This window comes from Kogia breviceps, chromosome 15 (genome assembly GCF_026419965.1).
Source record: "Kogia breviceps isolate mKogBre1 chromosome 15, mKogBre1 haplotype 1, whole genome shotgun sequence".
NCBI lineage: Eukaryota > Metazoa > Chordata > Mammalia > Artiodactyla > Physeteridae > Kogia > Kogia breviceps.
Window position 1 is genome coordinate 80,415,342 of NC_081324.1, and position 13,458 is coordinate 80,428,799.

A 13,458-nucleotide genomic window follows, 5' to 3' on the forward strand; every position below is an offset into this window, starting at 1 on the left:
GAGAATTATTATGCAACCTTGATGAGAGAAAATATCTGTAGAACTGTGAAAAGGAAACATGTGTTTAGATGTCTGACCGCCTTCTGGGATCCATGGTTAGGATCCTAGGACACAGGCTTCCATGCATCCACCCCTTTCCCTGGGAAGGCGGGCACCAATCAACACTGTCACCTTAGGTGACCCAATTTCACAGCTTGCCTATCATGCCGATGGGTTACTAATTCAATACAACAATTGATAGTTATGTAAAAGAGAAAAAGAGAGCATGCACTGACTAACGATTTTAACAAATCAAAGAGGATGACTGGGATCCTACCATCACGCTCTGCTGGGAGGATCCCCTTCTCGACTGACTCTAAGCTTCTGACTCTATCATTCAGCATTAGTCATTTAACAAAATCAGTAAAAGAACGTGAGGGCAGGGACATGAAACGTGTTCGTGGGGCCACGCTGGTGGGCACCAAGCCCACATGGTTCCTCTACCCCGCGGCCCCATTCAGAGCAACGCTCCCATCACGTCGCACGTCTGCATGCTCATATTCTCTTCCACAGAAGAAGGCATTACACGGAGTCTTTCTTTTTTTTTTAAAGATTTTTTGATGTGGACCATTTTTAAAGTCGTTATTGAATTTGTTACAATATTGCTTCTGCTTTATGTTTTGGTTTTTTGGCCCCAAGGCATGCAGGATCTTAGCTCGCCTACCAGAGATTGAACCCACACCCACTGCGCTGGAAGGTAAAGTCTTAACCACTGGACCGCCAGGGAAGTCTCTACATGGAGTCATAAATTTCAATTCCAGGTGGAAAATTCTCTCTTCCACCAATAAGCACTGAAGCATCTTAAAAGCATGGCTTTTTGTTTAAATCTGACTGTCTTGTTACTGTCCACCCTGACTCAATCTCAGCTTTTAATGGCCAGTGAATTTCAATGCAAATGCAACTGACAGGGTGGGTAAAGGGAGAGAAGGAGAAAAGAAAGCCTGGGGAAGACCAACAATGGGGAAGGGTGGCCCCTGCCACACTTCTTCAATGGCGAGCTTCCATGTAACTGTGCGCCATCTATTTTTGGCCCAGGGGCAGAAGCCAAACAGGGTAACTGCTCCCCTCCCAGGTGAGGAGGTGGCCACCTCTTAGAATTAAAGCAATAATAGCCCATTTGACTATTTCCTTTTCTTGATAAAACAGCTTGCTACGAAGCAAACACGCCTCCTAGGAGATCATTTTAGATCCAGCTGATTGAATTGGATTGATGCTTACATTGGGTCTGAACTTGGACCAGAACAATGAGAGAGGGAGAGTCAGGGTACTGCATCTGGGACCATTCTCTCTCTCTCTCTCTCTCTCTCTCTCTCTCTCTCTCTCTCTCTCTCTCTCAGAAAATACATTCTTTGGAACAAATTCAACAAAGCCATTCAGGCAACAGCCACCTGTGGTCCATGACCAGATTTATGGTACATAATCAAGAGGAGGGGAGAGGAAAAACCCACAGCCTTCAAACTGAACTGAGGTAAATTGATGTCAGGTTTGGACTCCTGCATGATGAGCTTACAAACAGCTGTTTGACCAAAGGCACTTTCCTGTCATCATTGTGAACAAGCCCTATTTTCCAAGGGATCCTCATCTGTGAGAGTCGGAGAACCCTAGTTTCCAGACCTAGGGAGGTTTCTTTCTTTCTTTCTTTCTTTTTTCTTTTTTTTTAAAGAGGCTCTGAGGCGGTGATCTCATCTGACTAAATTAAGTCGTGACTTGCTGCGTGCAGGCGTCCAGCAGCCTTTAGACAAAGCACATTCCAACCAGCAGCAAGACAGGACTGAAAGACTAATTTCCCCACAGATAAACAGCAGCGACACAAGCTCCATTGTATACCCTCCTCCTTCCAAACGGGCGGGGTAAGACGCGTTACCACCGCCTCCCTCCCAATTCCAACAGAGAGGTAAATGTTTCCTTCTCCTCCACTCCAGGGTAAAAGGATTTGAGGGATTACAGGCCAGTCCCCTGGGGAGAAAAATCTAAAGACACAGCACTAGCCGCACAGTGAGGACTCACTAAGTACAGATGAAACGACTGACGTCTCCTTCTTTCAGAGCTGGGGTGGTTCATGTCGGGGGAAATATTAATATACAAGGCATTAAATATAATAGTGGTTGGATTTTAGGTGTCTCTTTTAGCAGCTAAGAAATGCTATCTGGCTGTCCCTCTCCACATCCACCCCACTCCAGAAAGCGTATACACCTTCTTGGCATATATATTCATCTCATTCTTACCTCCATTTTTTTCTTCTATGACTTCTTTTCTCTTAGACTTTTCTTTCTTATTCTATCCTGTTATACTGCTTCGTATCTTTCCAAACTGTTTCCAATCCATTTTTGAAACAGGGCAGAATACAGACAAAGAGACACTATTTTTTCCAAATCAAATACTGGGGGCACATGGCGTCATTTAATGAGTGTTTTCATAGAGAAAACAATGAAAACTAAGGTTGCAACCAATATCTGAACTTGGCATAAGTCCTGGAAAATCTAAGATGCACAAGCATCTTCTGTACAGGAGTTACTCTGTATCCCCAGAATCCTGGAAGGCCCTGTATCCTGGACTGGTCCATAAAGACCCTGCCACTCTCAGATCATGTTCCCAATTTGGTCCCCAAACCCAACAGTGGTAGATAACTTGTAAGAAGGAAATTAGTTTAAAAAAAAAAATATATATATATATATATATATACGTATATATACATACACATGCATATTACTTTTAAACAGGGTAATTCATAAGCAACAAAAGTACATGATCATCTGCAGAAGTAACCCTACTCTAAGACATGTTTAGAGGTGTTGGCTGATGGAGATGGGGACAGGATCCAAAATGAATCAGAATGAATAAGATACCCATTTAGGTACCTTATTGAAAAAGACTCTGAACATCAGCTGCATTGTGCCCTGCCCACAGAAGGGGGTACCCTGACCAGCAGGCATGAGCGTGCCCGTCCGCTTGGCAAGTACAGTATGTTACCATTAGAAATATATGCACTTGGTTGATACCAGCCATTAAACTCATTCAGCTCTCTATGCCCAGAGTCCAGGTCCACCAAGCAGGCTTCCAAGAGAAATGGGATTTATAAGTAGATTTATCTGAAGGGGAAGAACGTGAAGATTATCCTGGTCAACTTGGCAGCTGTATTTCCCTCTGTAGAGCTGGTAAACTGGCATTTTTACACGTAAAATTCTGGTCAGTTTTGTTAGCCTGGGTCAGTCCGTGTGAGAAGGATCAACTGTGGGAGACTGGCCAACGAAGTCACATTCTGAGACTTGCAGAAAGAACTAAGGTCTAAATCCAGGGGCCGCCCACCACCAACAATATACCTCCTGAGAACACTCTTCACGTGAGCAAACCAGTCTCTCAGAAAGAGCAGTGAAGCCAGGTCCCTCTTAGAGAAACAATCTCTCATTCATTAGAATCATTTCCATCCAGAACCTATCAAATGCATACTATAAGACTCAAAACAGAATCTACAGCTTGAAAAAAAAAAAGGAACACAAATGAGGTTAACCAAAACAGAAACAAAAATATGGTAGAAAGACTACTGTAAGATATAAGATTATTTTTTTTTTTAATGTTTATTGAAAACTAAAGTAGAAGACCCAAGTAAACAGACTTTGGTTAATCTAAAATTTAAAATATAGTGATGATTATTTTAAAAAGAGGGAAATGCATAAATAAAGGAGGAACTTTTCAAGATCCTTAGGAAAGCTCAGATATTGCCCAGTTGATCTAGTTTACTAATTCCAAAGAGGAAGCAGCCTACATAAGCCAATTTTCTGCCCATTAAGCATCTCTCCGGTTTATTTTTTCTCTCTTGGCATTTCTAGGGGTGAGCAAATATCCTCAGCTCCACACTCATCCTACCGTGAGCGCCTGGATCTCTTCTTCTGCTTCCGCTGTTGTCTCTTCCAGCTCCGTCTTTGCCTGGCGGAGCTGGCTCTCCAGAGCTGCCCGGGCTGCCTGCAGGGCTGTCAGCTGAGACTCACGCTCCTGCAGAGAGAGCTGCAGCTCCGTGAGCTGGCGCTTGAGCTCCAGTTTCTGCTCTTCATGCTCTAGACTGACCTGAGACAGACAGAGAGATGCTCGTTGACCTTAACTGAAGAGAAAGCCAAGACGCAGCCTGCTGTGCAATCTGCATCTTAAATTTGGTCATGGAATCAAATTCTCAGCACTCAACCGAGAAGGAAAAAAATGCAATAAAACAGCTCTGACTTTGGTAAGTCTCAAAAATCAACAGGTGTGAGAACACATAAGAGTATATACAACGAATATTATCAATACAAACCATCCCTTCCTTTCATCTATTCGAATGCTTGGGAAAGCTTCTAAAAAAAAAACACCACACAGCAAGAATCCCCTATGAAAATGATGACGATTGTTCTTATTAGAAAAACATTTAAAAGTAAACAGATATAAATAACATCGTATTAGTAACAAGGACACCTTTACAATGGTAATACAAGTGGAACAACAGACTGAATTCTACTTATTTTAAATATTTCTGCTCTGATTTGTTCTGATTAGGTAACCCAAATTAAGGTCACACTGTGTACTAATCATTCTTCCCTCCATCTGCCCATCTATCCATCTATCTACTCAACCTTTCATCCATTCAAGAAAAATTTACTTGGGACTTCCCTGGTGGTCCAGTGGGTAAGACTCCGCACTCCCAATACAGGGGGCCCGGGTTCGATCCCTGGTCAAGGAACTAGATCTCGCATGCACGCTGCAACTAAGAATCCATATGCCGCAACTAAGAAGTCTGCATGCAACAGCTAAGAAGTCCGAATGCTGCAAGTGAAGATCCCACATGCTACAACTAAGACCTGGTGCAGCCAAAATAAATAAATAAATAATGAATACATAAATAAATATTAAAGGTAGTCACTATTAACATAAAAAAAAGAAAAAAGAAAATTTACTTGGCAAATTCTGTGTAAAAGGAAATACAGAGATGAAAAGCAGTCTCTGCCTTCAAGTTGGGGAGAAAAATAAAACCCAACCATTGCCATACATTGTAGTCGGGTGCAATGGTCAGGAGATGCAGGGGATGTGATGGGAACACAGCAGAGGGGGAGAGGAGGTGACTGGGGATCTCTGTGTTGAAGAATCCAGGAGCCAAACAAGCAGCTAAGAAGGGAAAGAAACTTCCAAGCAGAGAAAGCAAGATGTCCAAGGCATGGAGATCTGGGAGACCCTGGCACATCTGCTGACGTCACCAACACTGACAAGTTGTCCTAGGGACCAGACCCCGTGTCAGACATGGGGATGGCAAGCAAATAAGAGATGCTTGCTGCCCTTGGAGAACCCACTGAAAGCGAAATGGTACAAGCTAAACATGAAAGGCCACGGGGACCCAAAGGAGACATCCCATCCAGCTCCAGGGGGACGGAGAAGGCTCCCTGGAAAAGGTGACACCCAAGTCCCAAAGGCCATGGGCATGAAGAGGAGAAAGACTTTAAAAGATTTAGCCTAGAGAACCAACAGGATGTAGTGGTTCAATCAGAGTGGGACAGAGAACAAAAGACAGAGAGGAGGCAAAGGTGACACCTATGTTGCTGGGCATCTGAATTACACAGACAGTGAGACCACTGGCCACGGCAGGGAACAGGAGAGGAAGGGCCAATCAGCGGAGAAGGGTAAGAAATTCACTCTTGACACGTTGAACTTGAGCTGCAAGGGAGACATCTGAGTGGAGGTGTCCAATGTCTACTGGGGCAACAGGTCAGAAACTCAAGAGACAGGTCTGGGCGGGTCGGCTGGATCTGGGAGCCCCTAACAAGTCCACGGCAGCCGAAGCCAAGGCTATGATCTCTCTCTAGTGAGGATGACGAGGAGGACAATGGCTGCGGCGGTGGCGACAACGAGGACGTGACAGCAGCAGGCGCAGTACCCATGTACAGCGTGCCAGGCACTGTCTTCACCCATTTCATCTTCCTAGCAGCCCAACGAGGATGGTATGACTATGACCTCCATTTTACAGACAAGCAAACCGCGGCCCCGAGAGATTCAGGAACTGAGAAGACGTCACACAGCTTAAAAGTGGCAGGATTAACTACTTACTGTTGGCCTTATTAAAATGCCAGCAGTCAGAGGAGGCTGCGACTCTGCTAGCATGCCTGAAAACTCCGAAGGCCACTTGGCAAAACCATGAGAGGCCGATGATGTCACTGTCACACGTCGGGAGGAAGTAGGGGAGCAGGATGCTGTCCAATGCGGGGAGAACCCAGGGGCCCTGCGCCACACACGCTGCTGGAAAACTGCCAACACTGCACACACGGGCTAGGGGGAAGGACGCCCAGGACCCTTGCAGGCGGGTCAAACCCGAGGCTGAGGCCTCTATCCTCAATCTCAATGGCAGCAGGTGGCAAAGAGAAGGCGGACCGCCTGGCTAGATTTAAAGCTGAACTCCAGGAGAAAATATGTGCAAACAAAGTGACTGACAAGGGACTAATCTCCAAAATATACAAACAGCTCATGTAGCTCAACATCAAAAAAACAATCAACCCAATCAAACAATGAGCAGAAGATCTAAATAGACATTTCTCCAAAGGTGGCCAAAAAGCACATGAAAAGATGCTCAACACGGCTAATTATTAGAGAAATGCAAATCAAAACTACGGTGAGGTATCACCTCATACGGGTGAGAATGGCCACCATCAAAAAATCTACAAACAATAACTGCTGGGGAGGGTGTGGAGAAAAGGGAACCCTCCTGCACTGCTGGTGGGAATGTAAATTGGTGCAGCCACTATGGAGAACAGTATGGAGGTTCCTTGAAAAACTAAAAATAGAGCTACCATGTGATCCAGCAATCCCACTCCTGGGCATGTATCTGGAGAAAACCATAATTCGGAAAGACACATGCACCCCAATATTCATTGCGGCACTATTTACCATAGCCAGGACATGGAAGCAACCTAAATGCCCATCGACAGAGGAATGGATAAAGAAGATGTGGTACATATATACAATGGAATATTACTCAGCCACAAAAAAGAACAAAATAATGTCATTTTCAGCAACATGGATAGACCTAGAGATTGTCATACTAGTGAAGTAAGTCAGAGAAAGACAAATATCATATGATATCACTTATATGTGGAATCTAAAAAAAATGGTACAAATGAACTTATTTACAAAACAGAAATAGACTCACAGATGTAGAAAACAAACTTATGGTTACCGGGGAGGGGGAAAGGAGGACAGGGATAAATTGGGAGATTTGGGACTGACATATACACACTACTATATATTAAATAGATAACTAATAAGGACCTACTGTATAGCACAGGGAACTCTACTCAATACTCTGCAATGACCTGTATGGGAAAAGAATCTAAAAAAGAGTAGCTATACATATATGTTTAACTTGTTCACTTTGCTGTACAGCAAAAGCTAACACAGCATTGTAAATCAACAATACTCCCATAAAAAAAATTTTTAAATAAATAAATAAATAAAGCTAAACTCCAGACTCTCCTGGAGCATATACAGCCCTGAGCCCCTCAGGGAACATCCTAAATTTCTCTCACCGCCCCTGTGGGACTGGCTATACTGACTGGAGAACAAAGCACCACGCCTTCCCTGGGGCCGGTTAATGCCCAGAGGAGCTACAGCTGCAGGGCAGACATACACGACAGACATTTGTGGGAAGGGAAAGCAAAAGACAGCCAGCCAGCGTTCCCACGCTCAGAGAAATCTATCCCAGTTATTTACACTCACACTCCTAAGGCTGACACCACGGGGAAGTGTGGTTAAACTTACTGAAGAGTAAAAATATCGCCTGGATTAGAAAAGTAAAACCGCCGCCTAAGGCTTCTGGGTAACCTAGAACAATGGCCCTCAAACTCGGAAGCATGAGCATCACCCAGGGCGCTGGTTAAAAATGCAAATCCCTGTTCCTCACCCCCACCCCACCCCGACTCCATTCAAAAAGCTGAGGGAGGAGGCCGCCCAGGAATCTACATTTCAGTACACAGGCCATGCGGTCCTAACAGAGAGGGGTCCACACCTTGACAACTCCTGCCCTTGGGAGCAGCGGCCTCATTTCAAGACTCCAGCACAAATGAAGACGTTCCTAAGCATCAGAATTCAAGGTTTGGTCCTTAACTAAAGACTGTCTGCTTAATGGTCTTTGCCTTAGGAGAGATCACCTCCACTTTGAAGAATTCCATCACCAATATTTGAGCCCGGTGTCTCTACGCGCAGCCGGGATGCCCCACTTCCAAGGACCACCCTCCTGAACTCCGGGCCTGCCTCTGCCAGTGCCGGCTACACCCAGCTGCTAGGCTGACTGCCCCCGAGGTCAGCGGTGGGTCTGTCCTGCCGCCACCGTCTATCTGGCTACTAACTGGCGCAAGCGGGCATTTGATAGACACAGTGAATCGTGTCAAGTCACAGCTTCAGCCAACCTCAAAAGGCTCACCACCAAATGTATTTCCCTCCCCAAACCTGGCTGCCCTTCCCAGCTTCCTTATATGGGCTTGGCCAAAAAGTTCATTCGGGTCTTTCCATCTTCTGTAAAAACCCAAACGAACTTTTTGGCCAGCCCAATACCTCTGAAGCGAATCACCTTCCATCAGACAAACCTAAAGTTTAGATTTCTCTTTTAGTCTCCCACTGTCATGGCGGGGGTGGGGGAGGGCGCCCTCTGTCACTGTCATTAAGCCGTACTATGTGCTAAACTCCGTGCATGGACACAGTCATGTGACCCTCGATGAATCAGGATACAGGAGGAATCACTTTGCCCCCATTTGAAGATGCACCAATTTACGTCATCCTCACGTGACCCCGTGAGGGAGATACGTTTTCATGGCCGTTTTACAGATGAGGAAACTCAAGCACAGAGGCGGTAGGGTAGCCTGCCCGACCCGAGGTTACCAAACTCCTAAAAAGGGGAAGTGGAATTCTGACGCAGAGCCCCATGGCCCTGTCTGCACTCTTCACCACCACACACAATGGCTCTCATGTAAGTATTGATTTGTGCTTGACACTTGGATGATTGGGGGCCCCTGGGTCCTCCAACAAATAGCCTCGGGAGATCACCCCTCACTCTCACCTCCCTCAGCCTGGTCTCCAGCTCCAGCAGACGATTCTTGTCGCTGTGGTCTTGGTGGCTGATTTTTTCCAGCTGCTCCTCCAGCTTCCGGTTCTGGGCCTCCAGTTTCCCAGCCTGTGTCTCCAGGTAAAACTTCTGCTGCCTGAGTTCTGAAATCATTTCTTCCTGGGCCTTCCTGGTGGGGGTGGTGGGAGGAGCCAAGCAAAATCATAGTCTCGTTAGAGGTGAGCGTGTCCCCGCGGAAGAACGGGCAGAAGCGGAGGGAGAGGTGCGTCTCAGCAAGCGGACCACACTCGTTCCCAGGCTGGCGCTGCCCCGACCCGGCCTCGTGGGCATGGGCCCAGCAATGGGGACCTGGGGCCCGTTTAGTCCCCGCTGCTTGGGAGTCCCTCGTCAATGGGATTCAGCAATGGTCAAGGGGGATGCAAGAGATACTATCATTTCACTCCTTTGGTAGACCTTTTTATTTTTCCAGTGTGTATCGGAGAGCAGGAAGGGCCCCCTGAGGGTACAGGAGCACCCTAACGACTCACTAAGACAGGCCTGGGGAAGAGAGGGTGACGAGGAGAAAGAATGCTCCTCCTTTTACTTCTCTGTCGACCTTGCTCACCTCTTCACCAGGCCACTCAGAAGCTGGAACGACTCAAAGATCGGACAGCAGCCTACCAAGCTGGTTTAAACTAAGATGGGAATGTTTAAGATCTCTTAAGGAGATTGTAATTCTTTGGGGGGAAAGATGAAGATCAAAGTGCTCCCGGAACACAGGAGAGTCCTTGCTGAACCCCCAAACTCACCCCCAAGGGCCCAACTTCACAACAGTGAGATGGATGGCCCAGTCGGCCACACCCAAGATCACCTCTGGCTGATTACAGGAGGCGAGTCTGGGGAACGAGGTCTCCAGAAGCAAAACTGTAAATTACGTCATTAGAGAGAGCAAAGCGCTCTGTGATGGGACGGTAACTTGAAGCATTTAAGAAAACGCAGCTCAAAAGAGAGGGCGGGTAGAGTGAGACCACTTCAGAGAGGGCAAAATGACGTAAGTATACAGAGCCTGGGCCCCTCCACAGGAGTCGTTAAATCTGCTCCTGCTCCACCAGACAGAAGAACAGAATTTGTGCCCAGGAGAGAAGACCAAAGCGGAATCAAGCACACAGTTAGAATCTGAACACTTACATGTTCCTCTGGGTAAAGAGACTGCTATTTGCTGCAAGTTTATTGGCTTCCGACAATTCCACTATCCTCTGTTCCAGGGATCTGATCTTGGAATCCATGGCGTTGATCATCTGAAACACGGGGGATCTTTGGAACCTCACACACAGACGGTAACACCGGAATGAAAGGGAAGTGGGCCACGTGAGTGAGGAAGAGTGTCATCTGAAAGGCAGGCCATCGGACCAGAGACTCAACTAGCCTGTACCCTGAGGAGCGTAGATCTCACTGCTCCAACGATGGCACTCATTTGTTTTATGAAATGGAGACTGCATATCCCCTTACTAGCTAAGGGGCCTGCAAGAAGCACACGCGGGAGGACCTCTTGAGGAGCCCGGCACTCCGTGAGCTGACAGGCCTCGTTAAATCCACATGCGCCCTGAGCCTGCCAGAGCCTCTAAACTTGCATCTGCAAGTTCCCATTTCTCCTCACCCACAAGCTTGTCGTTCTCTGGGTGGTTCCTTCTCACCCAGCCCCTATTGTCCTAGATTCTCTGCATCAAAGCTTCCCCAACTTAATGAATCATAAGGATTGGTCAGGGCAGGAAAGGGGTGGGGGGGGTGTGTGTGGTGCTGGTTAAAAATATCACTTCCCAGGACCCTCCTTTAGAGATTCTGTTGCGAAAAGTCTCGGTAGGGTCTGAGATAGTAAGTAGATTAACAAGCACAACTGCAAGTTGTGAAAGCTGCAAGTTTCTGAAACATCTGCCTACACAGATTTGAAAGGAAACGAGATGCCTAAGGGAGGCCACAGGCCACCCGGCACTTCGTCGGGGAGGTGGCAGGGGGTTGGTGTGTTGAAAGACAGGGTTCTAGCTGACGCAGATCAGCGTGAATTCTTAAAGAAGGGCGTGAAGGGCAAAACTGGCCACCCCGAGCCACCACTGCCACTGCTTTTACGAGAAGGGGTTGCAGAGAGAGCTTTCTGTTAGCAGCAGACCCCACGGGATAAAACAGGCCAAATGGACTCTTCTCTGGCGGGGGCACTCCTGGCGTGGCTCACACCCCCCCCCCTCCTTGGAAACCGGCTTTGTGGTTCTGTCTACCTACCGCCTTCTGCTCGCTGAGAATCTTGCCTTTCTCATGGGCCTCCTCTTCGTGTCTCTGCATCATATTCTCCAAAGTCTCCTTGTCGGCTAGGTCTTTCTTTATCTGATTGTCCAACACCTGAGGAAAAACGAAAGGAGAAGTTAGTGTCCTGAGCAGAGCAGAGGCACTGGAGAAACCCAGGAAAGGAGGGGAAAAGCAGTGGAGAAGCCGCGCTGCCCCGACTCCGGGGCAGAGAGAGGGAGCAGGGGGTCTGTCTATCAGCCAGGATGAGGTTAAGAAGTCAAGTATGACCATCAAATGGCAAGTAACCGGAGGACGTAAACTAAGAACTTATTTTTAAATCAGCAGCCAAAATGACCTGAGAGGTATAGCCAAAGGGAAGGTGGACTCCAGAATGAGAGGGGGGAAAAAAGATCTCTCTAGAGATCTTACGATTTGCAGCTATTACCTAGGGGCAATGATATCGTAGTCAATGCGCCAGCAGTTTTCAGAACACTGCTTGCTCTTAATTTGTACAAAATTAATCTCGTTATCTCCAGGCTGTGTGTGGAGGGATGGAAAGCTGAAGACCGAGAAGTCTGTGTGACCAAGGCTGACGTTCAGAAACAGCCAGGGACGAGTGGATTCTGCCCACTGATAAAGCAGGTGGGGAGTCAATAGACTGAAGAGACAGCAGAAAGGAAAGGGGGAAAAAAAAAAAAAGGCCTCTTTCCTCCGTTCTTTCCTCTGATCCAGCTGGGGGTGAAAACAAAAAGTCACTGGAAAGAGAAATCTTTCCCAGGGGAAGAGAAATCATGTGTTCTCAGTGCTGAGAATGCCACTGTAAGCACCTACTGTTCCCAAGAGGAAAAAATAAAATAGTAATGGTGTCACCATCCACCAGCTTGAGCTAATGTTCTGCAAGGGACACACACAGCCCCACCAGCTGCCAGAACAACTGGTGAAAAAGAGAGGAGAAAAGGAAGGCAACATCATAAGTTGCCGAGCCTTTGACCACGACCCTGTGTTTCTCATCACCGTGCTTCTCTGAATGATGGCGACTGCATCTGATACTGGGAAGAAAGCCCAAAGAATTGGGGTCACAGATGGGAACTGAAATCTGCCTTGCCCACATTATCTATTGTGATGGGCCCTTTGTAGCTCATGGGGACACAATCCCTGAAAAGAGCCAATGAGCAGGGAGGGGGTCCACATGATAAAGAAAGGAAAGAACAGATTTCAAAGAGGGCTTTAAACTAGAACTGACGGATGAAAAAAAAAATAGAGTGAGAGTTGGCAGAGAAGAATAAGAGGTGGAGGACGGGGTCATGGGAGAAGGGACGAACCTCAAGAGGATAAGTGGCCTGCTCTCTTGGATGTCAGGGCACGATTCTAAAATTATGAACAAGAAAAGGACAGAATCTGGGGTATGATCACAATTATTACCAAAATGGCCTCACAGGGGATGGAACAGGAACACAAAGCAGAGCAGACTGAAAAGAAATGGTTTCATAAAGATGCCTGGAGGGAAGACAGGAGAAAACAGATCTCTCCCTAACATTCTCTAGGATCTATAAAGCCAAGTTCTTGTCATCTAGAAGGTAGCAGAGACCACATAACGTCTAGACCAGGAATGCTCTTTTTTCATGCAGTGCTAAAGCAATGAAGCACATTTTCAGGATGAGTCTGCTCAAACGTCCACTTTGGCAGTGGTAGATACCAACACAGGTAAGTGTGGGCCACTAGGAACAAGCCTTTCTCAAGGATGTACACATCCCGGCTTTGACTGGGTTAAACTGACAGGAGGATGAACAAGAAGATGCATGGGAGGGAAGCAAGGAATTTGTTTGAAATGAGAGATTCCAGTGTAGACATTTATATCAATTGAAGATATCAATAGAACATGGCTTTTTGACAGAAAAGTCAATATACTTACCCAAGTTACAGAATGAATTTGCAGAGGTTATTTTCATCATTCAAAGATACCAATGGACTACTGTATATAGTCTCATAATTTTCTGAAAGTCAGTTTATTTCAAGGATAAAAGTCTGGACACCAGTAAGAACTCAAACCAAAAGGGTTGGTAGGTAAATGCACTAAAGCAGAGGGTCACACTAAA

At 46.6% G+C, this 13,458-nt stretch overlaps 1 protein-coding gene across 6 annotated transcripts in view; it reads right to left on the reverse strand.

Moving 5' to 3' along the window:
• The window catches only part of CIT (citron rho-interacting serine/threonine kinase), a 173,501-nt gene that overhangs the window by 50,585 nt on the left and 109,458 nt on the right, over positions 1-13,458 (reverse strand). For all 6 annotated transcript variants that reach the window (XM_059040791.2, XM_059040788.2, XM_067014720.1 and 3 more), the window contains 4 exons: positions 11,360-11,476; positions 10,274-10,383; positions 9,101-9,275; positions 3,904-4,101 (listed from right to left, as the gene is read on the reverse strand). In XM_059040791.2, coding sequence (XP_058896774.1) covers positions 3,904-4,101; positions 9,101-9,275; positions 10,274-10,383; positions 11,360-11,476 — 600 coding nt within the window. The remainder of the gene's footprint in view (positions 1-3,903; positions 4,102-9,100; positions 9,276-10,273; positions 10,384-11,359; positions 11,477-13,458) is intronic.